A 27989-nucleotide genomic window follows, 5' to 3' on the forward strand; every position below is an offset into this window, starting at 1 on the left:
TGTTTACAGTTAAGGCTCATAAAAAGGGCAGTTTTATTGCATTTAGAAAATACAGACACGGAAAATTTGTCACATCAGTAATAACATAGCTCTTGTAGTACTTAATTTTGTAACTTAATTAAGAAATATAATTGACCTAATATCATCAATCTAAAAAGTGAGCTGCTGTACAAATAGTCCAGTTTATACTGCTGTTACAGATGGCCCTATCATATGCCAAACTCTCAGATTACTTTCTTATGATTCTTTGTTTTCAAAACCTGTTTTAATAAGAATGTTTTTGAATCTGTGCAATATTTAACATATAAAGCCTGCGTTATTTTGAAATTGATATTGAAAACCTTTAAACTTCTGACCTTGAATAGAATTTGCTATGTATAACCATTACATGCAGCTGCTGGATTCAGAATTGCCTTTTCTGGGACTCTGCTTTGTGAAAAATAGTGTGTATTGGACATGAGTGCATGGCAGCTGACATTTATCAAGGATAACAGGAGCCTTACTCATTTTCACATTTTAAAGTAACTTTGAAAGCTTTGCATGTGCACACATGCTCAACATATGTTCCTAAGATTTAAATATATTTTTCATCACGTATCAATGAAACCAAATTTCAGTCTTTAATGAGCTTATACTGTGTGATGTGTGAGCACACAGACATCTAAAGGTCAGTGTAGGATATTTAATTCACTTTCCTAGAATTTTATTTTTCATGCTTTAAAAGTATTACAAGTAAAAATGTACCTACTTGTATGCTGGGTAGCGCTGTTATGTAATGTGTTATTTGGCATTTCTTTCATTACTGTACTATAAAATTTGGCTCTGATGTAGAAAACTAGTTATAGAAATCATTTTTTTCTAGTCAACTACTGGTATATTGCTCTTCTGTTTGAAAAGATTTTTATGGAGCTATTTTACTGGAGGGTGACAGAATTAGAATTGGGATTGCATGATTTTTAGTCTTGGTTCTTAACCTTTTGTGAGGTTTTAAAATTTTCTTTAAAGATAGGTTGTGGTAATAATTTAGAAAGGATTCTAAAATGAAACTGCAAAATTCATAATGTGTTGGCAAACTTGTTAGTTAAAATAACACCTTTTAATGGTGGGTATGGGTTCCAGACATGGCAGCCCTTCAGTATATTGATCGCAGATCACACTGACTTGCTGCAAGGTAACAGGAGACATGCTTTGACTTCTGAAGATAAATTGGCCATGCACAGCTGTAATCCTACTGTCTTTTCCCTTCCAGATGAGATTGAGTAGTATAAGGCCTTTGATATGTAGGTCCTAGGTAGTAAGTTGAAATTTAATTTTTTGTGTGTATGTGAGTTTTTACTTGGACTTTTGATAAGTGTGTTTTGTGGTATGAAGGTACTATATAAACTGTGGGGAGGTTTTTTTACTTAAATAACTCTACTAAATTTGAAATATAAGAAGGCTGAGTTCCATTTTTTCCCCATTTTCCTTTCGACAGTTAATAAGGAAGTCATTTTATTAAGCGTGATAAATAGTAAAAAGAGTTTTAAATTTAGACTAGTTAAATTTGCCAGTGTCTTTATATTTTAATAAAATGCAAAGCAAGTATGAATTTTAACAGGACTTTTAAAAGAAATTATCCTTAATCACTTGTGACCTAAGTGCCCTTTCTAATAAGAGGTACTGTTTCTACAAATTCTTTTCACACAGAAATGCACACTATCAGAGAGGGATGCCTAGCTGGCTCACCTGGTAGAGCTTGTGGTTCTTGATCTTGGGATCATGAGTTCGAGCCCCACATTGAATATAGAGTTCACTTAAAAATAAAGCTTTTAAAAAAATAAAAAAATACTTGATGTTTGCATAAGAACTGTTTAATACTACTACCAGAACTTTATTTGTAGATAGTATCTTTGAGAATTCAATACTTCCCCAAAGACATCTCTTTAATCTTCTAGGTACTAAGATTTAGGCAATTGGCAGAAGTTCTTCAGCCAGTGTGGGAATTAAAAAAACAGATACTTTGTTTCCTGAATTTATGTGGATTATAAAAGTAGTTACTTTATAATCACAGAGGCAACATTGTGTGCGTGTGTGTGTGTGTGTGTGTGTGTGTGTGTGTGTGTTTTTAATAACCTTGATTCTGTCTGTAAATAATGAGATTCTTCAGGGAGCCATTTGTTAAGGCTTGAATGTGCTCAGATAAGCTTTGTTTTTGGTCTATGGTTATCATTATTTCAGCAACCTTGTAAAGGTGTGGTATGTCCTGGGGCACCTGGTGGCTCAGTTGTTTAAGTGTCCGACTCTGGATTTTGGCTCAGGTCATGATCTCAGGGTTGTGAGATAGAGAGCCCTGCGTTGGGCTCTGTGCTGGGGCATGGAGCCTGCTTAAGATTCAGTTTCTCCCTCTGCCCCTCCCAAACCTCTCTAATCTCTTTAAAAAAAAAAAAAAAAAATAGTGTGGCATGTCCATTTTAGAAAATAGGAAATTGAGCTTCAGAGACTTAAATTTGGTGATACCATGCTGGGGCTTAGATCAGCTCTGAAGTCTTTCTCCTTTATTAGACTGTGCTGTGTTTGATTTGAATTCATCAGTTTTCATAACTAGTCCACTGATTGTGTGTGCATGTGTGTGTGTGTTGTGTTGTGTCATGTTGTGCCCAGTTTAGGAATTCTTTTTTTTTTTTTTTTTTTTTAAGATTTTATTTATTTATTTGTCAGAGAGAGAGAGAGAGCACAGGCAGGCAGAGTGGCAGCAGAGGCAGAGGGAGAAGCAGGCTCCCTGCTGAGCAAGGAGCCCGATGAGAGACTCGATCCCAGGACGCTGGGATCATGACCTGAGCAGAAGGCAGCCGCTTAACCAATTGAGCCACCCAGGCGTCCCAGGAATTAATTCTTTATTGAGTTTCCAGATACGGATTTAAATATCACTTGCTAATAACTAAGTCTCTCCAGAGTTAGGATATTTGGTGCTCAGATAATGGGTGATACTATCTCTCTTTTTATACTTTATAATTTATGGAAATTTGTAATCCAATGTTTTCACAATGATTTATTCTATTTTCATTTATTTTTTTTCATGGCTGTCAAATTTTTATCTTCTAAAGATCATAAGCATTTATTTTAAACTTATTGAGAGGTTTCATTTTATTGGGTGGTGAATTCATCTTCCAATATTGATGAATTTCTTGGTCATCTTTCTTAGTTCTGTTTTCAAATAGACTTGGGACTTTTCATTTACGATTTGCATCTTTTTAAAAGATTAACATAAAATGTATTAATTGTTCCAGTGGTACAGGTCTGTGATTCATCAGTCTTACACAATTTACAGCACACACCATAGCACATGCCCTCCCCAGTGTCCATCACCTGGCCACCCCGTCCCTCCCACCCCTTTCCACTCCAGCAACCTTCAGTTTGTTTCCTGAGATTAAGCGTCTTTTATGGTTTGTCTCCCTCTCTAGTTCTGTCTTGTTTCATTTTTCCCTCCTTTCCCCTGTGATTCTGTCTTGTTTCTCAAATTCCTCATATCAACAAGATCATACAGTTGTCTTTCTTGATTGATTTATTTTGCTTAGCATAATACCCTCTAGTTCCATCCACTATGATTTGCATCTTAAATGGGAAATTTAGTTTTCCTTTTGTTTATTTGGTACTCCCCATGTTGACTCCTTCTCCCTGGCTCGGTACCCCAGCTGTTTTTGTTGCCTTCTCCCATTTCCACTCTACCTTCAGTCTAGGTCCAGGACTCCAGTCTGAAATATTCTTGCAATATTAGAGAGATGAGGACTCTTTGTTCTACACTGCAGGTTGTAGTTTGAGGTGATCAGTAGCTTGTTATTGATGGTTATAGTTTTTCTTCACCTTCTTTTCAGCAATTTTTTGAGTTGGTTTTTACCTATGAGCATTGCTTTTGGTCCTGTTGGGCATGATTTGATTTCCTGACAAAGCAGTTGCTAGTTTCTGGTTCTGAAATTCATGGCTTCATGGAGTCATCAATTCATTACTGTATGTTTGCTCTTTGTTTTGGTCCACAGACATTTTGTTGTTTGAGCATGTCTGTGCCTTCCAAAATAAATTAAAAAATACATACTTGTCATTATTACATAGAGTGGGGGAAAGAGTGGTTGGTGGTTGGTTGAAAGCATAATCCATGATGTCATCAGGAAGTCCTGTTCTTTTAAAAAAGTTTTAATTAATTTTAAAATGTTAATTCCAGCATAGTTAACATAAGTGTTAACGTTAGTTGCAGGTGTACAATATGGTGATTCAGCAGTTGTCTGCATTAGTCAGTGCTCATCGTAAGTGCTCTCTTAATCCCCATCACCTGTCTCACCTGCCCCTACCCACCTCCCCTTTGGTAACCATCTGTTTGTCCTCTATAGTTAAGAGTCTGTTTTTTGTTCTCTCTCTTTGCTTTCCTTTGTCCATTTGTTTTTTTTTTCTTAAATTCCACATATGAGTGAAATCATTTGGTATTTGTCTTTCTCTGACTTATTTTGCTTAGAATTATACCCTCTAGCTCCATCCACGTTGTTGCAAATGACAAGATTTCATTTTTTTTTTTTTTTAAGATTTTACTTATTTATTTGACAGAGAGAGAGATCACAAGCAGGCAGAGGCAGGCAGAGAGAGAGGGGGAAGCAGGCTCCTTGCTGAGCAGAGAGCCCAATGCGGGGCTCGATCCCAGGACCCTGAGACCGTGACCTGAGCTGAAGGCAGAGGTTTAACCCTCTGAGCCACCTAGGCGCCCCAATTTCATTTTTTAAAAATGATTTCTTTTAATTTAGAGTGCGAGAGTAAGCAGGGGGAGAGAGTCAGAGGGAGAGGAGGAGAGAGAGAATCTCAAGCAAACTCTGTGCTGATCGTGAAGCCCAGTGTGGGGCTCCATCCTTCAACCTTGGGATCACAGCCTGAGCTGAAACCAAGAGTTCAAATGCCTAACCCACGGAGCCACCCAGGCGCCTCAAGATGTCATTCTTTTTTTATGGCTCAATAATATTTCATTATACACATATACACACCCAACGTCTTCTTTATCTATTTGGCTGTTGATAGACACTTGGGCTGCTTCCATAATTTGGCTGTTGTTAATAGTGCTGCAATAAACATCAGAGTTCATGTAATCTTGTGAATTAGTGTTCTTGTCTTTTTTTTTGGGTAAATACCCAAAAGTGCAATTCATGAATCATATGGTATAGTAGTTCTGCTTTTAACTTTTTGAGGAACCTCCATACTGTTCTTCCACAGTGGCTATACCAGTTTGCATTCCTGTCAACAGTTCCCTTTTTTCCACATCCTCACCAATACTTGTTTCTTGTGTTTTGATTTTATCCTTTTTGACAGGTGTGAGGCGATAACCTCATTGTGGCTTGAGTTGCTTTTCCCTGAGGATGAGTGATGTTGAGCACCTATTCTTGTGTCTCTTGGCCATGTTTACGTCTTCTCTGGAGATATGTCTGTTCATGTCTTCTGCCCATTTTTGAATTGGGTTATTTGTTTTTTGTTTTCATTTTGAATTAAGTTCTTTGTCTATTTTGGATACTAACTCTTTGTCAGATAAGTCATTTGCAGATATCTTCTCCCATTCTGTATGCTTTCTCTAGTTTTATTGATTGCTGCATTTCCTTTGGGGTACAGAAGCTTTTTATTTTGATGTAGTCAGGAAGTCCTGTTCTTTTGATTTCACAACCTGGCTTATTTATATAGGCTTGGAGATAGTAGATACTGAAATATTTATGAAATGAATGTGAACAGGATCTTGGAGAAGCCATATCAGTTTTAAACCTTTAATCACAAACTTAATCTACTACAGTAGTTCTCAAAAGTGTGATTCATGGTCCTTTGGGAGTCCCTGAGAACTTCTACAGGGCCCATACAATTAAAATTATTTTCATAATAACCATTATTTGCCATTTTCATTCTATTGGTGTTTGCATTGATGGTGCAGAGCCCAGTGATCCAGAAAACTGCTGTCACCTTAGCTTGAGTCAAGGCAGTGGCACTACAGATTGTACTAGTGTGGTCATTACATTCTTTACTTTCCTGCACTTAGTTTAAAGGAAAAAAAAACAAAAACCAGAAGCACTTCTCACTTAGGATTGTCCTGCATGAAGCAGCAGAATTTGCTCATTTCATTAAATCTTGACTCTTGAGTTCTGTATTTAAAAATTCTGTCTTGTGAGAGTGGAAAATATACAGAAAGCACTCTGTCTACCGAAGTATGATGGTTATCCTGGGGAAGAGTCCTTGTGTGCTTGGTTTATGTACCGAACTAGCCACTTTTTTCATGGAATACCATTTTTCTTGAAAGAATGCCCAATAAGCCTGGTTACTGAAATCTGAGCATTTGGCAAGATGAACCTATTACTTAATGGAAACCTTTGATAGTGTTTGTTGATAGTGATAAAATTTGAATTTTCAAGTGAAATTTGTAACGTTGGTAATATGAATTTGCCACCATGAGTGTACTTAAAGACTTTCAAGATGAGATGGGTGGTGATACTAATACGGAGTTTGACATTGTATCATGAAGTATATCAGTATTTTAATATCTGCTTGATCAGTGAACTGATATTGTTAAGATGACAGTATTTGATACGAAATCATGCATGGGTAAAAGATTTGCTCAGAGTGTAAGCTAGGGGGAGTATATTTTTAATGTAACAGAGCAAAGTTGATCAGTAGTTTCAGATTTTACTTTGCAACTAACTTTTAAGAAAGTAGTGCTTGTTTAGTTTAGCATAATGCCAAGGAAAATTAAAGTTTATAAAAGGCTACTGAAATAGTCCTTTTTTAAAAAATAAGGAGGTGTCTCGAGGTTGGATTTTATTCATATGTTTTTGTCAAATGAACACATTGTAATATCCTGAATGGAGAAGGAGCTAAGTGAATCGAGCTGTCCTCTTTAAATCAGACGTAAGATTTGTAAATGCAGGGACAGTGCCACCTCTGTTTTGTTTCAGAAAATGTATTTTCTGAGTAAATTTCTGAATAAATTCACATCTGAATAAAATTGTTCATAGAATTGTTAACACATAATGGGCTTGTTTTACGATGAATTAACATTTCAAATATTTGTTAAGTTTTAATTTTCAGTCTGGTAGATATTGATAGGTATAACACACATAACGAAAGCTTTTTGGTGTTCCCAGTTTTTGAGGGGTAAAGGAATCCTGATATCAGGAAGGTTGAGAATCACTGATACAGTGAATGTGGTTGGAACTCAAGAGGCATTTGACTTAAACCTTTCACCCTGCTTGTATATGTTGGTTGTTTTGAAGCACATCTAAATTCTGCTGTAGCTCTCTCTGTTCTGATGTACTTAAACAGGACAGGTAAGGTTTCCTGTCCTCAAGGACATGCATTTGTCATTTGCCCTGCATCTTTCTGTGCTGAGATCCAGATTGACTGTAGCGGGTTAGGACTTTGAACACTTGTGTAACATCGTGTGCTGTGTCTGATACGCAATTGTCCCTGCTTTTGAATTAATAGGTCAGCCATTAACTTCCAGTGGAGACCTTTTAGAGCACACAGTACGTTTTGGGATACTATATTTACTAGTTTGTTGATTATGGACCCTAGGTCATTAGCTTGTTGAAGGCAAAAAACCTTGTCTGTTTTGGTCAGTAGTTTATCCCAAGCACATGGCGTAGGGAATGCAGTTGACCTTGTTCATGTATGTGGATGTGTATTGAAGAATGTCCAGTTAAGAATTGTCTTCCCTCTAGTTTTATTGAGAAATAATTGACATACATCACTGTATAAGTTTATGGTGTATAAGTTGATTGATGTGCTTGATGGTTTGATTTATGTGTACTCTGAGATCAGTACACTTGGTTCAGCTAACGTCCATTTTCTCCTATAGATAAAATTAAAGAAGAAAAATTTCTCTTTGTGATGAGAATTCTTAGAAACTACTCTTTTTTTTTTTTTTTTAAAGATTTTATTTATTTGACAGAGCATAAGCAAGGGGAGCGGCAGAGGGAGTGGGAGAAGCAGACTCCTTGCTGAGCAGGGAGCCCAACAAGGGCTTGATCCCAGGACTCTGGGATCATGATATGAGCCAAAGGCAGACCCTTAACTGACTGAGCCACCCAGGTGCCCCAGGAGCTACTCTCTCAACTGCTTTTCTGTACATCACACAGCAGCGTTAGCTGTAGTCATCCTGCTGTGCGTTCCATCCTGAGTTCAGTGACCACTCTTTAGATATTTGCTGGTGGGTTTTGGTTTTTAACCAATTCAAGTGTATGAGTGGTTTCACAGGAGTTCATAATTAAATTTTTGCCTCCAATGTTCTTTAACGAGGTACCCCCATCTTCATTTATTAGACACGTGTAGGCTGGTTTTGTGAAATACGAAGAGAAGCTCTTTAAAGTCATGAATCATGAAACTGACCTTTGAAAAGCAGTGGGAGAAAAAACCCATCAAGCTATGTTTTATTTAAATCGAGTGATACTCCTTTTGTTCTGTTCTTCAGTATTTTATATTCTTTCTTGCTGCAAATTTCTTTTCTGGTACAGTCATGATCTAGAGGACAGATTTTTAGCTCCACATAGTATATGATACTAGCTTTATTTTGACAAGGATTTAGGGAGGTGGTTGAAGCTATTGTTCAATTAGACTTTGATACTTTAAAAAATTTATTTATTTATTTGACAGAGAGAGAGAGAGATCGCAAGTAGGCAGAGAGGCAGGCAGAGAGAGAGGGGGAAGCAGGCTCTCCGCCGAGCAGAGAGCCTGATGCGGGGCTCGATCCCAGGACCCCGAGATCATGACCCGAGCCGAAGGGAGAGACTTAACCCACTGAGCCACCCAGGCGCCCCAGACTTTGATACTTTTTAACATTTCTACAAGTGTTACCTTACCTTCAGCAGGTAAAGAATGCTAAGAGTGCTTCCTTATTGTCTTTTTTGATTTTGATATATATGTTCTTATTCGTTATTTGTATTTTTGTCATTCTGAAATTGATAATGACTTGAAGATTTATTTGAAGAGATAAGTTCTGTTATCAGACATATAATTTCTTGGAATATGGAGGTGTTACTTATTTTTTATTTGCCAGATCATTTTATTAAAATAAAAACAACAAAATAGAATTGATGGAGAACTGGGTAGGGGATACTTGGATCCACCTTGGATTAAAGAGGCAGATAGTAGAAATATTAAAATGGCATATATTTCCACTTAAATACTGTTCTAATCCCACTTGCAAGAGTCCTGAGTTAAGAAAATCAGTTCTCCCCAATCTCCTCTAATAAAAGAAATGCTTAAGAAATATAAGTTTCCAGGCCCCATCCAAGATGTTTTAAAGTAGAATCTTCAGAATGCCCTGTGGTGAAACTAGATGTTAATAGGCACCCATATCATTTTTATTTTCAAATGATGTTTGGAAAACACGGAATTGAATGGCCATGTGGTGGTCTCCCTTATGTCCTTTGTGGCTCACTGTGGGTCCTCATGGAATTTCTCTCAGATTAAGAGAGTCCTCATGCCACCATAGTGAAAGATTTTGAGCAAACATCATCATCAAAGGCCTAGTAATAATGGGGAGTGTAGCATCTTCAAAGCACATAAGAAATGTTTCCAAGAAAACTTGTAGAATTTAAAGACATAAGACATGGTCAGCCTCTAACATTTATGGTCTGTGTAATATCTCTTTATGCCTCAGGTTTCTCCACCTGTGAAATGGGAATAATCATATTCAGGGCTTTCATAAAATTGTGAGAGCCTGCTTCCCCCTTTCTCTCTGCCTGCCTCTCTGCCTACTTGTGATCTCTCTCTCTCTGTCTGTCAAATAAATAAATAAATAAATAAATAAATAAATATTTTAAAGTATCAAAGTCTAATTGAACAATAGCTTCAACCACCTCCCTAAATGGAAAGTTGAATGAGACAGACAACAAAGTAGAAATGTTGTTTTTAAAAAAACGATTCTTTTGGATTTAAAGTAATTTAGGCCAGGAGTGGAATTAGAATCAGTATGCTGTAAGGTCAGAAAAAGAAAACTGGCAGTGGAAACAGTACTCAAGGACTGAGCCACAGACTAACCTGCAGTAAAGATGATGGCCCATTCAGGAAGTCTTATGAGTCAGACCTGCCACGCTGTGTCACTAGCTTTAGAGAACATCTGCTTCAGTATCTTTGCTTTTATTAAAGACTTTATTTTTAAGTAATCTCTACATCCAAAGTGGGCCTCAACTCACAAACCCAGGATCACAAGTCGCACACACTCTGACTGAGCCTGCCAGGCGCCTCTCCTATGTTTTTGCTTTTATTTATTTTATTTTTTAAAAAAGATTTTTATTTATTTATTTGACAGAGAGACACACAGCGAGAGAGGGAACATGAGCAGGGGGAGTGGGAGTGGGAGCCGGAGGGGGAGAAGCAGGCTTCCTGCTGAGCAAGGAGCCCCATGCTGGGCTCGATCCCAGTACAGGATCAGGATCTGAGTTGAAGGCAGACGCCCAAAGACTGAGCCACTCAGGCACCCCTGGTTTTGCTTTTTAAGAAGGAAATCTAGCTAAGATGGGTTTTACCCTTGCTACATCTCTCTCACTCACTTCCACCTTCAGTATTTTTCTTTGAAAAATTAGTTCAAGTTGCTTTATCAACTTTTCATTACCACATCGTTAATTTTTATAATGTTAGTGTCACAGGTAAACCCTCTGTAGCTACTTAATGTTTTTGATATTGGTGAACAGGGCTGACCTCAGTACTGCAGGTGAGGGGTGTCTTGCTTCTTGAAGTTTTTCACTGTACTTTGGACTCCAGTTCCGAAGTATCAATGCTGCCTTTGACCCGCAGTTACCATTTGTAGCATTCATGGTGCGCTTACTGCTACTTCCTGCAGCTTTCCTTACCAGGTGCCTAGTGTCCAGTCTTAAGTATTACCATTTCTTTTAGTACCTTTTTTTTTCTTCTCTGAGGCAGATAGAAATAATGGGTGAGGAGAGAATGGGGCATATGCTGTGATCATTTCCCCCTTTACATTTTATTGTTTATTTATTGAATCTGTATTAGATTTTATTCCTGCTGTGTGCACATGCTCACACACGCTCCTCTAACCTGTTTATCTTAATCCCGTGCTTACCACTTACCTCAGGGGGCTCAAAGCTTCATTTCTCTCTCTCTCTCTCTTTTTTCCCCCTAAAACTTCATTTCTCTCTTGTTCCTCTCTTCTCTGCTGCTTATATTTTCATTCTGTGCCAAGGGAAAACATTAAGATATAGTTTTGATGTAGAGATATTTACATCTGTCTAGGAAAAATTGACCCGCCAGTCGGGAGGTAAAAAGAGATCATAAAGAACACCACTGTGTGCTTCTGCCTAGTGCCTTTGTATGTGGACATCCTCTTCAGAATCCTCTGAAATGTGCCTTCTTATTCTTATGTCTTTTAATCTTAAGAGCATAGATAACTGTTACAGTAATTTGTTCTCTTTTCATGGTTATATTCACTACCAGCTCTGTCTCACCACACTATTTCAGTGGGAGAATGTTTTGAATTCCAGTCAGCTACTGGTAAATTGAGAATAGCCTGAACAGTTTTGGCTAATTTGTTTTTTTTGTCTGAAACATTTTAAGTTGTTGCCATATGGGCTATTTGTAGCTATTTGTCTTTCAACAGAGAGCAAAGTTACTGTTGCTGAACTTAATCTTTGTTATTGGTATTGACGGGTCCCCCTTACTCCCTGTGTCAGTTACTTGCTTTATATTGCTCTTCATGCTCACATTCAACAGATGAGTATGTGAGTCGGGATTATTCCCAGATTTTACACGTGATAGGCTTTTTTTTTTTTTAAGATTTTATTTATTTATTTGACAAACAGAGATCACATGTAGGCAGAGAGGCAGGCAGAGAGAGAGGAGGAAGCAGGCTCTCTGTGGAGCAGAGAGCCGGATGCGGGGCTTGATCCCAGGACCCTGGGATCATGACCTGAGCCAAAGGCAGAGGCTTTAACCCACTGAGCCACCCAGACGCCATGGTGAAGGCCTTTTAAAGGCGACAAAAGTTTACGTTTAGTGAAATTGCAATTTAGCGCTTGAGTTTGATTCCAGTAAACCCCCCTTGTCTTCTCATTATGTCATAGTAAATCATCTGAAAGATTCAGACCTTTGAGTTTTATTTCGATAGGCAGGTTGGAGCCCCTATATTTGTTGGAGTGAAAAATGACGTGTTAAAAAGAAGCAAAAATGTTCTACGAAGTTTTTAATATCTTCCCAGCCCTCCTTGCATCTTCTCTGTATTTTAAGGAAGATTATAGAGTTGGCAAAAAGTACAGCTGAGTTGGTAAAGAAAAGGAGAGCTGGAGTTGGAAAAGGAACTGGGAGAATGGCGGGTAGTAGCCGTAAGAAAGAAGGAGGGAGGAGTTTGTAATGAAAGAGTCTCGTACAATTTTTTAAGAAGTTTATTACGAAAAAATTTTGTTTGTTTGTTTATTTATTTATGTAAGTAATCTCTACACCTAGTATGGGTCTTGAACTCCCCAAGACCAAGAATTGCATGCTTCTCTGCCTGAGCTAGCCAGGTGCCCCTTGTACAAGGTCTTTTTTTTTTTTTTTTTTGTAGTAGAGTTTACAGTGTAGAAAGTGGGGACAGAAAAGAGATCAGGAGTAGAGGGCAGTGTGTAAAACTGTGTAGTAAATTATGAAAAGTGCATCAGGATAAAGAAGGGAAAACTTTCTGTAATTGGGAGAGTTTGAATGGTTTCATCAGAGGTGATAGTTGAACTTAATCTTGAAGGATGAGTAGGGGTATTCTAGATAGAAAAGAGATAAAAGGGAGATTTTAAAAGGAATGACTTAAAACAGGAAATAGTACAGTGATCATCCTTTGTCAGAATCTCTTTTAGCATAGGTCATTAGGGAGGCTTCTGCTGGTGGTAGTGGCCATGCTGAGGAAGAAGTATTACTGATGGTATGTTTAGAGTGAAGCTCAGGTGTGGAGGGATTCATTGCATTAAATTGTAGGATCCAGTGTTACCTTTGAAACAACTAAGGAATTACCCAGCTAGTTAGTATGCTGTCAAGAGAGAGTAATTTGATTTAGATGGAAGCGGCTTGCTTAACTCCCTCTGCACAGTGTGTATTTGTGAACTTGAACTTGGTTGCTTCTGTAGAGGTTGAGAAGTCTCTTGGCAACAAGCTTCCAGTTGCAACTCACACCTGCTTTGGCTAATTGGCATGCCCAGTTGTGGTAGCGGGGCCTCTGGGGAGTTTGTGTTTGAATTCAGCTTCATCAGGTTTAAACTGGAACATAAATGTGAAAGGGCTTTGGGGTCAATCTGTTGATTGAGAATGAAAAGGCAAGGCATACAAAGGGAGAACAGAGAATGAAACTTGTGGATAAAATAGCTGTTAATTTACATTTGGATGCTTTTTAGCCTAATTTATCTATTAAAAATAGGATGTTTTACTCTGTTGTTCTCTGCTAGCCCTTTTTCGAATTTGTTGGCCTTATAAACTAAAGAAGACAGGACCTAAGGGTATACCATTTCTGGCATATGTCTACACCAAGGTAGTTTATTATAGACACTGCTCATCTGCTTTTTCTCTTTAAAAAACAGCTGTAGGCTGGTAGGTTTCCTATCAGCTGTGTTCCCATGACACTTTATGCAGTGCCTTCATTTTAACACTTACCAATTATGTTGTTATAACTGTTTATGTTTTCCTCTTCTGCTAGCCTGAGAGTTTTAACAGTGTATGGTGTGATTCATTTCTCCTTCCTGGACCTAAAATGGTTCTGGGCATGCAAATGTTTGAGCTGAAATAGAATTAAATTGAAAAGTGGATTGCATTAGGTGGTTTATATTTGATCCCACTAAATAAACATAACAGGTTATCAGCAACAAAACGAGAGGATATTGCCAGTTAGTTTTTATTTGAAACTTTCTCTCTTTCCTGTCCTTGTCTTCTTTCAGCTCTTATCCTCTTTGCTAGGGTTGAATTAAAACATAAAAGTAATCACTGGAAGAGGCTTCTGGTTGGTGAGGAAGCTTTCATAGCAGTTCCATGTTTATCCCACCCTGGCTACCCGCCATGGTCTCTTAAACACACACAGGTTTTACTTCCCTCAGTTCTTCAGTCTTTTCCTCTATGGTGCTGGTTTTCTTGGAGCTGTACCATAGATTGAAATAAAACCTTTAATTTGATATTTTAGAAAATATAATTTTGTAGGATTAAGGCTTTAGACTAATTAGTGGTGACTGTTTACTAAATTGTCTTGAGTAAGAGTATCAATTTGGAACTTGAATTTTGGGTAGTGCTTTTATATATGAATGTCTCATAATTTTTCCCAGTGGTGTTTTTTTTCCCCTAATTGGATTGAGCAGTTTCTGCTTTTACATTAAGCTTCAAGTGGTTTTCAATAAATTATTTCAAATCCACAGTTGTTCTTTGAAAATTTTCCTCAAGTTACTGTGATTCTCAGGAGGTACCCAGAAACACTCCCTAATTAGCATTATTTAATCATACCTAGTATAAGTCAGCCAAACAAGCCTGACAAATAAATGAAATTACTTGTGGAATAGTCAAAAGTTTTTGGCTCCAGCATTTGATCTTAGAAAATCCAAGACTAAAAAGACTTGACATACTTCTTTAGGTTATAGTTTGTGCGTTTTTGATCTTAAGTAGTGTTCTTGCTGTGTTAGCCACTGTTACTCATATCAAGTGGAAGTAAGGGTAAGGGTTAATACTAGCCCACCTCAGAGGGCGATTTATCTGGTGACTTGTCGAGTAGTGGTGGTTCTTCGGTTTTAGGGGCTTGAGAGGAATAGCAGCATTAGTGCCTGCTGTGTTTGAGAGGCTCCTTGCCTCTGCCCTGATACTCTGCACACCCCTAAACCCTGAGTGTACAGCTCCTCAGTGTTCTTACCGATGAGTTGAGACATTTTCTGGTTAACTGGTTGGAGGTGGTGTGATTTAACAATATAAATGGTTTGCTTTTGGGGAGGGATAAAATGCCCAAGGAGCATCGGGTGCGGATTTGGTTGGTTATACAGTTCTGAGTGCAGCTCTGCCATCTAGTGTCTGGGTGTGATCCAGTGGCATGCTGCTTAGCTCTTTCCTTATCTGTCAAGTGGGAATGGTGATGGAGAGTCATTACGAGAGATTACACAGAATATGTGATGTGCCCAGCACTATATTGCCACAAAAGTTGTCATCTTCACTTTCCCTTATTAATTTAGGAAAAGTAAAATATTTTAGTAGGTCTGTGTGCCATCTAAGATTTACTGGGTAGCCCATCTCCTCCCCATTTCGGATTTTGGCATCTCATGGCAACCCCCCCACCCAGCCCCAAACTACGGGCCTTACCATTGTTGATTGGTTTCTTTTCTTTTTGGACAGGAGTACTTCCTGTATCCTTGTCCATCTGGCTAATTTGTCATACACAATCAATATCTTTTTCCTCCTGTCTTAACTGCAGATAACCCAAATGAAAACTAGTTGATGCCGTTCAGTCATATACCAACATTTTCATGCCTTTTGAACTGGCAAGTATAATTCTTTTCTGCTTTTTATCCTGAAATAGTTTAGGAATGTTCATTTTTTAGCAGTTTAACTTGTAATCTGAGCATGTCTAGGCTTAAACATGTATCATAGCTTATTGTGTATAGGAAGTCCTGTAGTAGTTATATAAGGAATTCTAACCAGTTCCTCTAAGATTTTGTTCATTTTAAATGCGACTTTTCCAAATAATACAGCAGAAGGTAATATTAGATTTTGATAGCACTGGAAGTTATTCTAAATTGCTCCTGTCTATATTTGAAGTAAATTGCATAGAATATCTTACTTAAATGTGATCTTAACTTAAAGTATGCATCATCATATCAGTATATTGAAGTAGATAGCACAGAACTCTTAGAAACATTTTAGAAAAGGGAGAAAATTGTGAAACAGCTCAAGGATCTAGATGGCTGAGTTCACCCTGAAAAACTGAAAATATTTTGGGCTCTTGGATCCTGATTCAATGAAGAGTTCTCTACTCTAGTTCTTTTCTTTTTCTCTTAAAAAAAATATTTATTTTTTGAGAGAGAGAGAGCATGAGCTTGCGGCTAGGGGCAGGGAGTTCCCAACTCAGCAGGAGCCTGAGCAGGGCTTGATCCCAGGACACTGAGATCGTGACCTGAGGCAAACTTAACTCACTGAGCCACCCAGGTGTTCCTCTAGGTCTGTCTTTACACGACACGGTGGTCTCCGGGTGGGTTGGGGGGCTTGACAAAACTGATTGGATTGTATTCTGCCTGGAAGTGTAGTTGAGGTGTATCTCTAGTTTCATCTCTTGGTTGGCAGCTTCAAAATATACCTGTGCAAGTCATTGGATTTATGAGGTGACTTCAAGAATGCAGATCACTTGGGGGACAGATATATATTGTGGTCTTAATTCTCTACTGTGTAGGTATTACTCCCTAATAGTAGGGAGTCAGACTTTAGAAGGGGCTTAATATTCGTAGACTGTTCTTATAATTTTCAAAGACACTGTGAGACTCTTGTGCTATATTATTTTCCCTTTGAATATGGATTTTACCAACTCCATATATCCTCTAAACTAGACGGGATGTAATTTAAGAAGTAAAAATGTAAGCACTGTTACCAATTTATGTTTCTTCTAGAACATTTTGGGGAAAAATGATCTATTCATGGACCTCATATATAATCTCTTCTCCCCTCCCACTCTAATTATTGACTTGTGACTGAAAATGGTCTAGATTAGGGTGTGTGCTAGGCATTTACCTTTCATACCTTAAAGAGAGTAATTTACCAAACTAGATAATATATCCTCTCAGGTTATAAAAATTGAGTCCATCTCTGCCAGTGAGAAGCAGGCTGCAGACCTGGCAAATAAAACAAATGCTATTTACAAATTTTATACTTATAATGAAGATTAATACCAAATAAACAGAAAACTTATTAAATATGTCATAGTCATTTGTGCTCAGGATTAATTGTATTAGTTATTATATACACAAACTTATTTTTTGGGCAGAAATACAGTTTTCATTTTTCATGTTGAGCATTTTCTTTATCCTAATGAAATTTGGGAGATACATTTGTTGTATTTTGATTTTTTTCATTGTTGTATGGTATTTTATCATTAATTCTTGGAAATCATGTGGTCTTTCAGGTGTTGTGCAGTACCCATGGCCTGATACCAAGGTTCATATATGAGTAATAACTAGACAAGAAATTGGCAAACCCATTCTTTAAAAAAAAAGAAACCTTCATGGTTTTACATTAGAATTTTGTGTTCATACATTTCGTACATTTGTGGATAATTACTTTTGTTACTAGAGATCAGTGGATTCTGTAAAAGAGTAAGTTTGGTAGTACATAGACTACACAGTCAGGAACATTATGGCTTCTTGTTATGCCAGATCAAGAGAAAGAGTCACATCTTTTGTATGGACACATGTGACATATTTATATTTCTCTACATGCACATAAAAATTGACTTAACGTAAATGATTTGTATGCCTTTCTGGTTTAGACTGGTAATTGTGGTTATTGATTTCTTCCATAATAAGAGATGGTCATGGTTTTTCATTCTCTACTGATGTAATTTATGCCTTTAAAATTCATTTTAGTGACATCCTGTATCAAGTGTAGAAGTAAAAAATTTGAAAAATTTGTACTATTATATAAATTAGACTGAAGGGAATTCTGAAGTGTGACCTAATAAGTTGAATGTTCCATTTATTCAGTATTTATTCAAGACATTTATTGACCACTTAATAAATGCTGGACACATTAAACTGCACTGGAGATTCGGCTTAATATTTAATAGCATAGTAAGGTAAAATAATACTGAGACTATAGAGGAGCATCTGGGTGGCTCAGTGGGTTAAACCTCTGCCTTTGGCTCAGGCCATGGTCTCTGGGTCTCTGGGATCGATTCCTTCTCTGCTCAGCAGGCAACCTGCCTCCCCTCCCCCTGGCTACTTGGGATCTCTCTGTGTCAAATAAATAAGTAAAATATTAAAAAAAAATATGGAGACTATAGGATAAATTATGTCTTTCAAATTAAAGAAATGCTATTTGTTCACTAAGTAGTTTGCCGTTCAGTTTTGGGGATTCAGCTTATGTTTGATATCAAAGTAAGAAAATAATATCCAGGATGTGGAATAGATGTTTTTTTTTTTTTTTGAATAGATGATATTTTTATTTTTTATTTTTTTTTTTTAAAGATTTTATTTATTTATTTGACAGGCAGAGATCACAGATAGGCAGAGAGACAGGCAGACAGGCAGGGAAGCAGGCTCCCCGCTGAGCAGAGAGCCCGACGCGGGGCTCGATCCCAGGACTCTGGGATCATGACCTGAGCCGAAGGCAGAGGCTTTAACCCACTGAGCCACCCAGGCGCCCCTAGATGATATTTTTAAAGTAAAGAAATGTTATTACTCACTGGATGGTTTGCTACTCAATTTAAAAATAACTTTGTGGGGGTGCCTGGGTGGCTCAGTTATTTCCAGGGGCACCTGGGTGGCTCAGTGGGTTAAAGCCTCTGCCTTCAGCTCAAGTCATGATCCCAGGGTCCTGGGATCAAGCCCCACACTGGGCTCTCTGCTCCACGGGGAGCCTGCTTCCTCCTCTCTCTCTGCCTCTCTGCCTACTACTTGTGATCTCTGTCAAATAAATAAATAAAATCTTAAAAAAAAAAAAAAAAAACCTTTGTGAATGAAACCTTTAAAACCAGGTGTGTTTGAGACATAGCTAAAATTATTTCTCTGTACTTAAGGACTCACTGTTTTTAAATATGAAAATTGGAACTCAAAACTGAACATACTTTAAAACATTTTTATTTGGAAATAATTTTATTTTTATTTATTTATTTTTTGAGATCACAAGTAGGAAGAGAGGCAGGCAGGCAGAGAGGAGGAGAAGCAGGCTCCCGCTGAGCAGAGAGCCCGATGTGGGGCTCGATTCCAGGACACTGGGGTCATGACCTGGGCCGAAGGCCGAGGCTTTTAACCCACTGAGCCACCCAGGCGCCCCTGGAAATAATTTCAAACTTAAAGTTGCAAGAAAAAGAATAGTACAAAGAACTTAAAAATTTTCTCCTACCAAGATTCACCCAGTGTCAATATTTTGCTGCCCTCCTTTCTCCTCTCTTCCTCTTCTTTGCTTTTCTTTCTGTTCTTTTCTCACCCAGTCACTTAAAATACATATAAATCCCATCCCTCCACCACTAGAAGGTCATCTGTCTATATAATGGCCCATTTACTGTAAATATTAAGAATAGGGATAGCCTGTTAAACATGTGCAGAACCTAAGTAAATTTCACATGGATAAAATATTCTTATCATACATATTCTAATTTTGCTAGTTGATCCATTAATGTCTTCTATAGCACTTCCCCTGTCTAGGACAGAATCCGGTATGGGAATAAATACCACATTTGTCATTTCTTTTTTTTTTTTAAAGATTTTATTTATTTATTTGACAGAGAGAGAGATCACAAGTAGGCAGAGAGGCAGGCAGAGAGAGAGGAGGAAGCAGGCTCCCCGCGGAGCAGAGAGCCCGATGCGGGGCTCGATCCCAGGACCCTGAGATCATGACCTGAGCCGAAGGCAGCGGCCTAATCCACTGAGCCCACATTTGTCATTTCTTTCTAGCTTTTAAAAATCTGGAATACTTAAAGGTTTTGTTTTTTATGACATTGTCATTTTTGAAGAACAGTATTTCTGGCATTGTGGGGTGTGGGTATGCTTCAAAATCATAATATTGAGCTGCTATTTTTTTTTTTAAAGATTGATTTATTTTAGAGAGTGAGAGCGTGTGCATGCACGTGCAGGGGCGGGAGGGGGGCGCAGAGAATCTCAAACAGGCTCCCTGCTGACTGTGGCACCCAACTGGGGATTTCTTTTCACAACTCTGGATCATGACCTGAACTGGTATCAGGAGTCTGCTGCTCAACCCACTGAGCAACTGTTAATCAAAGATATGTTAAGTTCTTTTCTCTTTTATTTTAACTTGTAAGGGGCAGGGGACAACAGCTTCTACATTTTACTACCAAAATTATAGGTAGAATAAATTTTGTTGGTATTTAATTCATACCTACAGCATATGTAAAGGTGATGTCATAATCTAGAACTCTTGGTTAATGATCATGTGGTTTTGATTTTGAAAGCTATGTATTTTAAGTTTCATTGGCATCATGTGTGAAATTTTGGATTTTTATTTGTCTGTTTCCTGGTATTAGTGTGCCACCTAGTGGAAATTTATGTCCTTCACTTCATGTCTAAAGTCTAGATGAACTGCAAGATGCATTTTTAACATATTAAAAAAGAAGTAGTTTGGGAAGTTTGATATTCTGGATGGACTTGGAGTTCTTTAGAACAATGATTGTTTTCCTAAACAAGAGTTTAGGACAAATAAAGTTCTTAGTGAAGGCTTAGTAGATGTCTTAAAATTATGAACTGAATGTTAAACATTATGTTAAACTGAATGTTAACATTAATACTGAATGTTAAAAACCTGTTTTTGTTTCAAGAAGAAATGCCCTAGATTTATTTTCTTTATCATTGAAATCTTAACCAAAACATATTACATTTCCATCAGTTAATATTAAGATAATTGTTGCTATGTGGATCTTGCCAGAATCCCTTCTTCCCTTCCCCTGCATTTTTTATTGTACATCTTCTCCCCAGGCCTAACATAGTGGAGTTTATGTTTTATTTACACATTCCAGGTTAATTTTGAAGTCACAGAAGAACAACACAGTAGGTAATAAATAAGAATGAAATGGTTTAAAGGAAAGCCATGTGCTACCTTGAAAATAGCCTGAAAATAAGTTAGACTTTTATCATTTGAAGACTCCTTACCAAATGACAAGATAAGCTCTAATTTGTGCTTTTTTGGGTAAAAATAAAATTTAGGATTTTTTTTTCAAGATTTTTATTTTTAAGTAATCTCCACACCCAGCATTGGGGCTCAAAACTCACAACTCTGAGACCAAGAGTCACCTTCTCTACTAACTGAGCCAGCTGGGTGCCCTGGGATTTCATCACTTGGAGAGTTGGCATTCTCTCTTTTTTGTTATTAAATATGAAAAGATGCCTTCCTTATCCTTTGTAGTGTTTAACATACACATTTTTAGTAGGACTTGAGAAACATTTTAGTCTTGGAGTTGTACGTTCTGCATAATTAAACTGGAATATGAACTCGGTGTTGTCTTCAGAATACAAATTTATAATAAAGAGTATTAAGAATTCTCTAACCATGGGGGTGCCTGGGTGCCTCAGTTGGTTAAGTGTTTGACTTTGGCTCAGGGGTCCTGAGATTGAGCCCTGTGTGCTCCCTGCTCAGTGAGGAGTTTGCTTGTCCCTCTCCCTCAGCTGCTCCCCTTGCTCTTGCTGTCTCTCTGTCTCTCTCTCTCAAATAAATAAATAAAATCTTAAAAAAAAAAAAAAAGAATCATCTAACCATGGAGAGGGTGTACTTCGGAATTATAAGATTAAGCCATTCAAGCATACAATAGCTTTGTAAAGTCATGGGTATTGTATAATATTTTCATCTTCTCATTATTCTTTCTTAGTTGCTGATGTGTAGTCACGATGAGCGGATTGGGAGAAAGCTCCTTGGATCCACTGGCCCCTGATTCACGAAAACGCAAATTGCCATGTGATACTCCAGGACAAGGGTAGGCAGTGTATTTCCTGAGCTTCACCAAAGGCTCCTCCCCCTACTGCTATGTTTTTGCTTAAAGATAGCATTTCAGCTTTCTGTTATTTATATTCTCTGGTTAAAATTTTCTTTTTTTGTCTTTGCTTAAATTACATGATTTCGCTTTGTAGTAAGTAGTGTGGTATAGTGATCAGATGAACATCCTTATGATGCAATAGAAATTTTGTTGCTGATTCAGATAGAAGCAAGAATCTTAATACTAATACCTTTGATACAGCGTGAAGCATTTCTCAGTGGAGGAGGTAGGTAGGAGTTAGGAATAGATAATTGATATTATCCAAGTAAGACTCTTCAAATTCCTGTAAGAAAATGTAAGTTGGTATTTTGACATTTGTGGGGTTTCATCATTCTTTTCCTGAATGAAGTTTGAAGTTTAAAAAAATGGAAATCACATATTTCATTTTATGCAGTGATAAGCTAGCCTTTTTGGTATTTGTCAAGGCCAGTATGACTTGAGTTCTAATGTGATTCTTGAAGAGTAAAAAATGATCTATAAACCATAAAACCTTGTTATTACTAAGTAGCTAACACTGTTTTCCTTATTCTTTGTTGTTTTACTGTCTCTGTGAGGTAAAGACTATGTATCCTCATATTCCCGATGAAGATACTGAGACTAAGTCTGCCCAAGGCCACCAGGCTAACAAAAAGGTGGACTTGGAAATTTAGGTTTGCCTGAATTTCTACTCTATTCTACTACTTCTCCAAGACAAGGTTTTGATGGTTTCTGTTGGCTGAATTTAATTTGTTTAGATGTGAAGGTAGTGGTGGTGTGTAGAGACTCGCTCTGCTCACTGCTCTTGTGTGATAGGTGTATTCATGACCCCTCCTTCTCTCTCAGTCTTACCTGCAGTGGTGAAAAGTGGAGACGGGAGCAGGAGAGTAAATATATTGAAGAATTGGCTGAACTGATATCTGCTAATCTTAGCGATATTGACAATTTCAATGTCAAACCAGATAAATGTGCAATTTTAAAGGAAACAGTAAGACAGATACGTCAAATAAAAGAGCAAGGTAATACAAAGTAAGAAAAACACTCAAGTCTTTTCAGAAGGAAACTTGTCAACTGTGTTTGCATTTGTCTTTTGACTTCCGTGTTGCTCATGTATGGACTACTGCTAATTGAACCTAGCCTGTGGGACTGGACAAGTGAGTTGACCAACTGTACTCCTTGAGAAACAGTTAATAGAGAAGTAGATAGAGGCCTGTGTTCTCACCTAGTCACGTTTTCGCTTCCTTTCAAGAAGTCATGGGTAGTAGTACATGTAGTAGTGAAGGAAAATTGAGGGTATCTTCTGCCTTCCTGGGTAAATCCTAAATTTTAAGATTTAAAAATTATAGCGTTGTTTTCTTATCATGAAATGTTGTATATGTGTATATATATGCCCCGTGTGTATCCTTGTTCCGGGCACTGTGTGAAGGTGAAATTGACCTATAGCTGATACATACATATATGCTATTTGTAGTACTGCCTTGTATCTTTTCAGGAAAAGCTATTTCCAGTGATGATGATGTTCAGAAAGCTGATGTATCCTCTACAGGACAGGGAGTTATTGACAAAGACTCCTTAGGGCCACTTTTACTTCAGGCAAGTATATTATACTTTTTTGAGGAATTTTTTTTTTTTTTTTTAAAGATTTTATTTATTTATTTATTTGACAGATAGATATCACAAGTAGGGAGAGAGGCAGGCAGAGAGAGAGAGGAGGAAGCAGGCTCCCTGCCAAGCAGAGAGCCCGATGCGGGACTCGATCCCAGGACCCTGAGATCATGACCTGAGCTGAAGGCAACAGCTTAAACCACTGAGCCACCCAGGCGCCCCCTTTTTTGAGGAATTTTTAAGACTTAAAAATACACTTTCGTGATGTGCTTAAAAATGATTTTGTAAGTAGTTTCCTTAAATAGTGTTGATTCACCTGTAGCACCTACAGCATGTTTCTCTTACTTTAAAGCAGGACTTGGGAGCAGGGAGGCTCTTCATAAAGTGCGCCTATTAACTTTTCTTTGTTGTTTCAGCTAGTTTACTCCAACTACTCTTAGTTGATCAACTTAGGTCTTCGTAAATTTTCATTAGGGAGTAGTGTAGTGCCTTTAGCTTGACTTGGTATCAAGTGGAAAAACAGTATGTGCTAAGGATGATTTTCTACTTTTTGAAGCTCCTTTCAAGATAAAATTCTTCAAAAATTAGATTATAATTAGAATATAATGAGATTATAATTAGATTATAATTCTTCAAAAATTCAGATTTTATGTCGACAGTAGTTCTTTTTTCCCCAATTCTTTTTATTTTTTATAACGCCCTATAGTAATTGTGCTGATGTTAACAGGAATGGTAATTGGTCGCTGATAATTGTGGTGGTTGTTAGATCAGTAGTAGTTTTAACATTTCTGTTTAGTACTTTAAGTCTGGTGTCTTAATTGGCTAAGGCTGCCATAACAAAATATCACAGATTGGGTGGCTATTTCTCTTTTTTAAGAGCGAGAGAGTGGGGGAGAGGCAGAGGCGAGGAAGAGAGAGAGAATCTTAAGCAGGTATGGATCCTGATGCAGGGCTAGATCTTACGACCTTGAGATCATGACCTGAGCTGAAATCAAGAGTTGGACACTTCAATGACTGAGCCACCAAGGCACTTCCAGGAATTTATTTCTTAAAGTTCTGGAGGAAGAGAGTCCAACGTCAAGTGTTGGCAGGCTTGGTTTCCCTCCTGAGACCTCTTTCCTTGGCGTGTAGGTGGTTGCCTTTTCTGTATGTCTTGATGTGATCTCTCTGTGGATGTGCATCCCTGGCGTCTCTCTTCTTACATATGAACATCAGTCCTATTGGATTAGAGCCCTGTTTGTATGAAGGTTAGGGCTTCAGCATGTAAATTTTGGTGGGGATACAGTTCAGTCCATAATAGCTAATATTAACATATCCCACTTTAGGCATTGGATGGTTTCCTGTTTGTGGTGAATCGTGATGGAAACATTGTATTTGTGTCAGAGAATGTCACGCAGTATCTGCAGTATAAGCAAGAGGACCTGGTTAATACAAGTGTCTACAATATCTTGCATGAAGAAGACAGAAAGGATTTCCTTAAAAACTTACCAAAATCTACAGGTAGTCTTTTAATGTGTATTTTCTAAATAAGCTAAAAAATTATTTTCTTGACAGTTTCTTAGAAAATTGAACCCGCATTTTGGGAGGCAGAGTGATCATACTTGTGCAGAAAGGCAGGTGGTTAACAGCAAAACTTTCAAATATGACTTGGTGAATTTAGAATTTGGTACACATTTCATTGGACCACATATACAGCAAATTACAAAATGGTGAGATTTCTGTTGAAATGGAGGTTATTCCAGTATTATATATATTGCCATTGCAAAATGTCTGTGTAGAAATTACTATAGAAAACACAGTAATGAGAAAGTACAGCTTAAATTTTTGATGATAGTCATAGACTGAATTGCCAGCTTTTTAAAAACTTTTTTCCTTTTGTTTTCCATAGTTAATGGTGTTGCCTGGACAAACGAGACCCAAAGACAAAAAAGCCATACGTTTAATTGCCGTATGTTGATGAAAACACCTCATGATATTCTGGAGGACATAAACACTGGTCCTGAGATGCGCCAGAGATACGAAACAATGCAGTGCTTCGCCCTGTCTCAGCCGCGAGCCATGATGGAGGAAGGGGAAGGTAAGATTCACCAGTTTGAGATTCTGCCAAACAGTGGCCACATTTCTAGTTCTGTGATTTCCGTTGTCGTATTCATTTACTGAACTTCACATCCTTACTTGCCTGTTGAATACCCTTGTCCTAAAGTTAAATATAATCCTTACCTGGTTAAATTTTTATTGTAGATTTGCAATCCTGTATGATCTGTGTAGCACGCCGCATAACTGCAGGAGAAAGAGCGTTCCCCTCAAACCCTGAGAGCTTTATTACTAGGCACGATCTTTCAGGTAAACACTTGGTAGATGTGTGTGTATACATTTTGTTCATTGGTGAGTTTTTATAACAGTTTACTGTTTCTGCAGCCTGCACTATCATGTAAGTTCCACGTCCCTGTAATGGATGCTTTGCATGGATTACTCCTTAGGTTTCCTCTGCAGCTCTGAGATTCACTGAGACCCCTGGCATTTGTGGTGGGTATATTTGACACGTAAAATCCCTCAAATAAATAAAAAATGAATGTAGAGGCGCCTAGCTCTCTCTCCAAATAACATTTCAAGTCAGAAGTTAATATTTCTTTCTTTAACTTCAAACCCATTTTTCATAAATAAGTTTTCAAAAATATGGGTAATTTAATGAGAATTCCTGGGAGTAATTCTTAGTATCAGCATGAGCTTCAGTTAAAAATTTTTTTAAAAAAATATTTTACTTATTTATTTGAGAGAGAGAGAGTTCAGGTGGGGGAGCAGTGGAGGGAGAGGGAGAAGCACACTCCCCACTGGGCAGGGAGCCCAACGTGGGGCTCGATCCCAGGAGCCCGGCCGGATCGTGACCTGAGCTGAAGACAGAGGCTTAACTGACTGAGCCACTGAGGTGCCCCAAGCTTCAATTTTGGTCTGCCCTTTTTTGGCTATGGGAATAAGGAATTAAAGCCAATATAAGTGATAAGGCAAAATGATAAAGTTAAATGTGGTGGCAGTATTCTCTGTGTTTACCTTCAGGGTCACTCTTGTGATCATCTAACCCTGAATGGTGAAGCCATGGTTTGTCTTGTAAGTGCCGTCTCAGAGATGGGAAACTAGGCCTGGTGACAGATAGGTTGGGTTACTTGTCCAAGATCCTGGCTAATAAAGAATTTGTAGCTGGGTCTGCCTGATGTTGAAGTCTGTGCTGTTTGTTTTTGCCAACCATGTGGACCTGCAATAAGTAATTTGTTAAAATGGGGTAGGTTTAAAATAAATATCGGGGCACCTGGGTGGCTCAGTGGGTTAGGGCCTCTGCCTTCGGGTCATGATCCCAGGGTCCTGGGGTCGAGCCCCGCATCGGGCTCTCTGCTCAGCGGGAAGCCTGCTTCCTCCTCTCTCTCTGCCTGCTTCTCTGCCTACTTGTGATCTCTGTCTGTCAGATGAATAAATAAAATCTTTAAAAAAAAATATCTAACATATCTCTAGCTATTTTTGAGTGGATATGTGCCTATATATGTTTTGTGTGTGTGTGTGTGTTATGTACACATACATACATAACAATATTTCACTGTAAAAAGTGGTTTTTGTAGTTACCATTTTATGCCAGGGTCAATTACCTATCTTGGGGCTGCATGAGATTAATTTTCACAGATGAAACAATAGCAAAAACGGTCTTTGTATTCTTAATTTAATCTGTTAAATATTTAAATGAAAATTTAAAATGATAAATATTTCATATTGGAAAATTTTTTTTCTTTATTTACTTGAGATATGCAAACCTGTTAACAGGAATTTTTGCCTTCTGGAGTGGTTCTTTCTCTCTATATGTTATGACTTGGCAGACTAAGTTTTCTCCCTAAAAAGCAATATTCCACATTTTAATAGAAAATACTGAATAGAAAAAGAAAAGAAGAGAATGCTAAATAGAACATCTTTACTCAAGTAGTTGAGTGACTAGAACCTTTAAACATTAATCTCATTAATGTTTTATTATAAAAGCAATATATATACACATTATAAAAGTTAGAAATTACCAAGCAGGAGAAATCCAATAGTTTCATCTGGGTCCCATCTGAGAGCCTTCTTACCATAGCTGGTATTTCTCACTCCCTACCTGTTCTTTCGTAGGAGGTTTGTTGCACTCAGCACAATACTTTTTTTGGAGAGGTTTTATTTTCTGTCCCTGATGTAAATTTTTTCTGAGCATCTCTTTTGTGCTCGTCATCTGGCTCTTGGAACTAAGCTCAGGGGAGGTGGTTGAGGACAGAACATCCTTAGTCTGGGCACAGCGCATAAATGTTTACTCTTCCTGGAATGTCTTTGCCCCTTCTTTGTAGGTCCCCCTGCCAAGGTGTTTTTTTGTTTTTGTTTTTTCAAATATATCATTAAAGCTCTGAATTTTAAACAGATTCTTAGACTGGGGGTTCTGTCTGTCAGCTCATCCACCGTTAGTGGCCTTTGTCATCCCCAGTAGCATTTTTATTTTTATTTTTATTATTTATTTATTTTTTAAAAAATTTATTTATTTACTAGAGAGAGAGATCACAAGTAGGCAGAGAGGCAGGCAGAGAGAGAGGGAAGCAGACTCCCTGCTGAGCAGAGAGCCTGATGCGGGGCTAGATCTCAGGACCCTGAGATCACGACCTGAGCTGAAGGCAGAGGCTTTAACCCACTGAGCCACCCAGATGCCCCCTATTTTTATTTTTTTTTAAAGATT

General features: G+C 37.9%; 1 protein-coding gene across 9 annotated transcripts in view; it reads left to right on the forward strand.

Moving 5' to 3' along the window:
• Positions 1 to 27989, forward strand: part of NCOA3 (nuclear receptor coactivator 3) — a 142372-nt gene that overhangs the window by 86188 nt on the left and 28195 nt on the right. For 8 of the 9 annotated variants that reach the window (XM_045980301.1, XM_045980300.1, XM_045980306.1 and 5 more), the window contains 6 exons: positions 21509 to 21613; positions 22496 to 22668; positions 23142 to 23242; positions 24580 to 24754; positions 25143 to 25331; positions 25496 to 25597. In XM_045980301.1, the coding sequence (XP_045836257.1) occupies positions 21528 to 21613; positions 22496 to 22668; positions 23142 to 23242; positions 24580 to 24754; positions 25143 to 25331; positions 25496 to 25597 (826 nt within the window). In that variant the 5' untranslated portion in view covers positions 21509 to 21527. Of the gene's footprint in view, positions 1 to 15400; positions 15468 to 21508; positions 21614 to 22495; positions 22669 to 23141; positions 23243 to 24579; positions 24755 to 25142; positions 25332 to 25495; positions 25598 to 27989 lie in introns of all 9 variants that reach the window. The other variant, XM_045980303.1, reaches the window with a different exon arrangement.

Source organism: Meles meles, chromosome 16, assembly GCF_922984935.1.
Source record: "Meles meles chromosome 16, mMelMel3.1 paternal haplotype, whole genome shotgun sequence".
Taxonomy (NCBI): Eukaryota; Metazoa; Chordata; class Mammalia; order Carnivora; family Mustelidae; genus Meles; species Meles meles.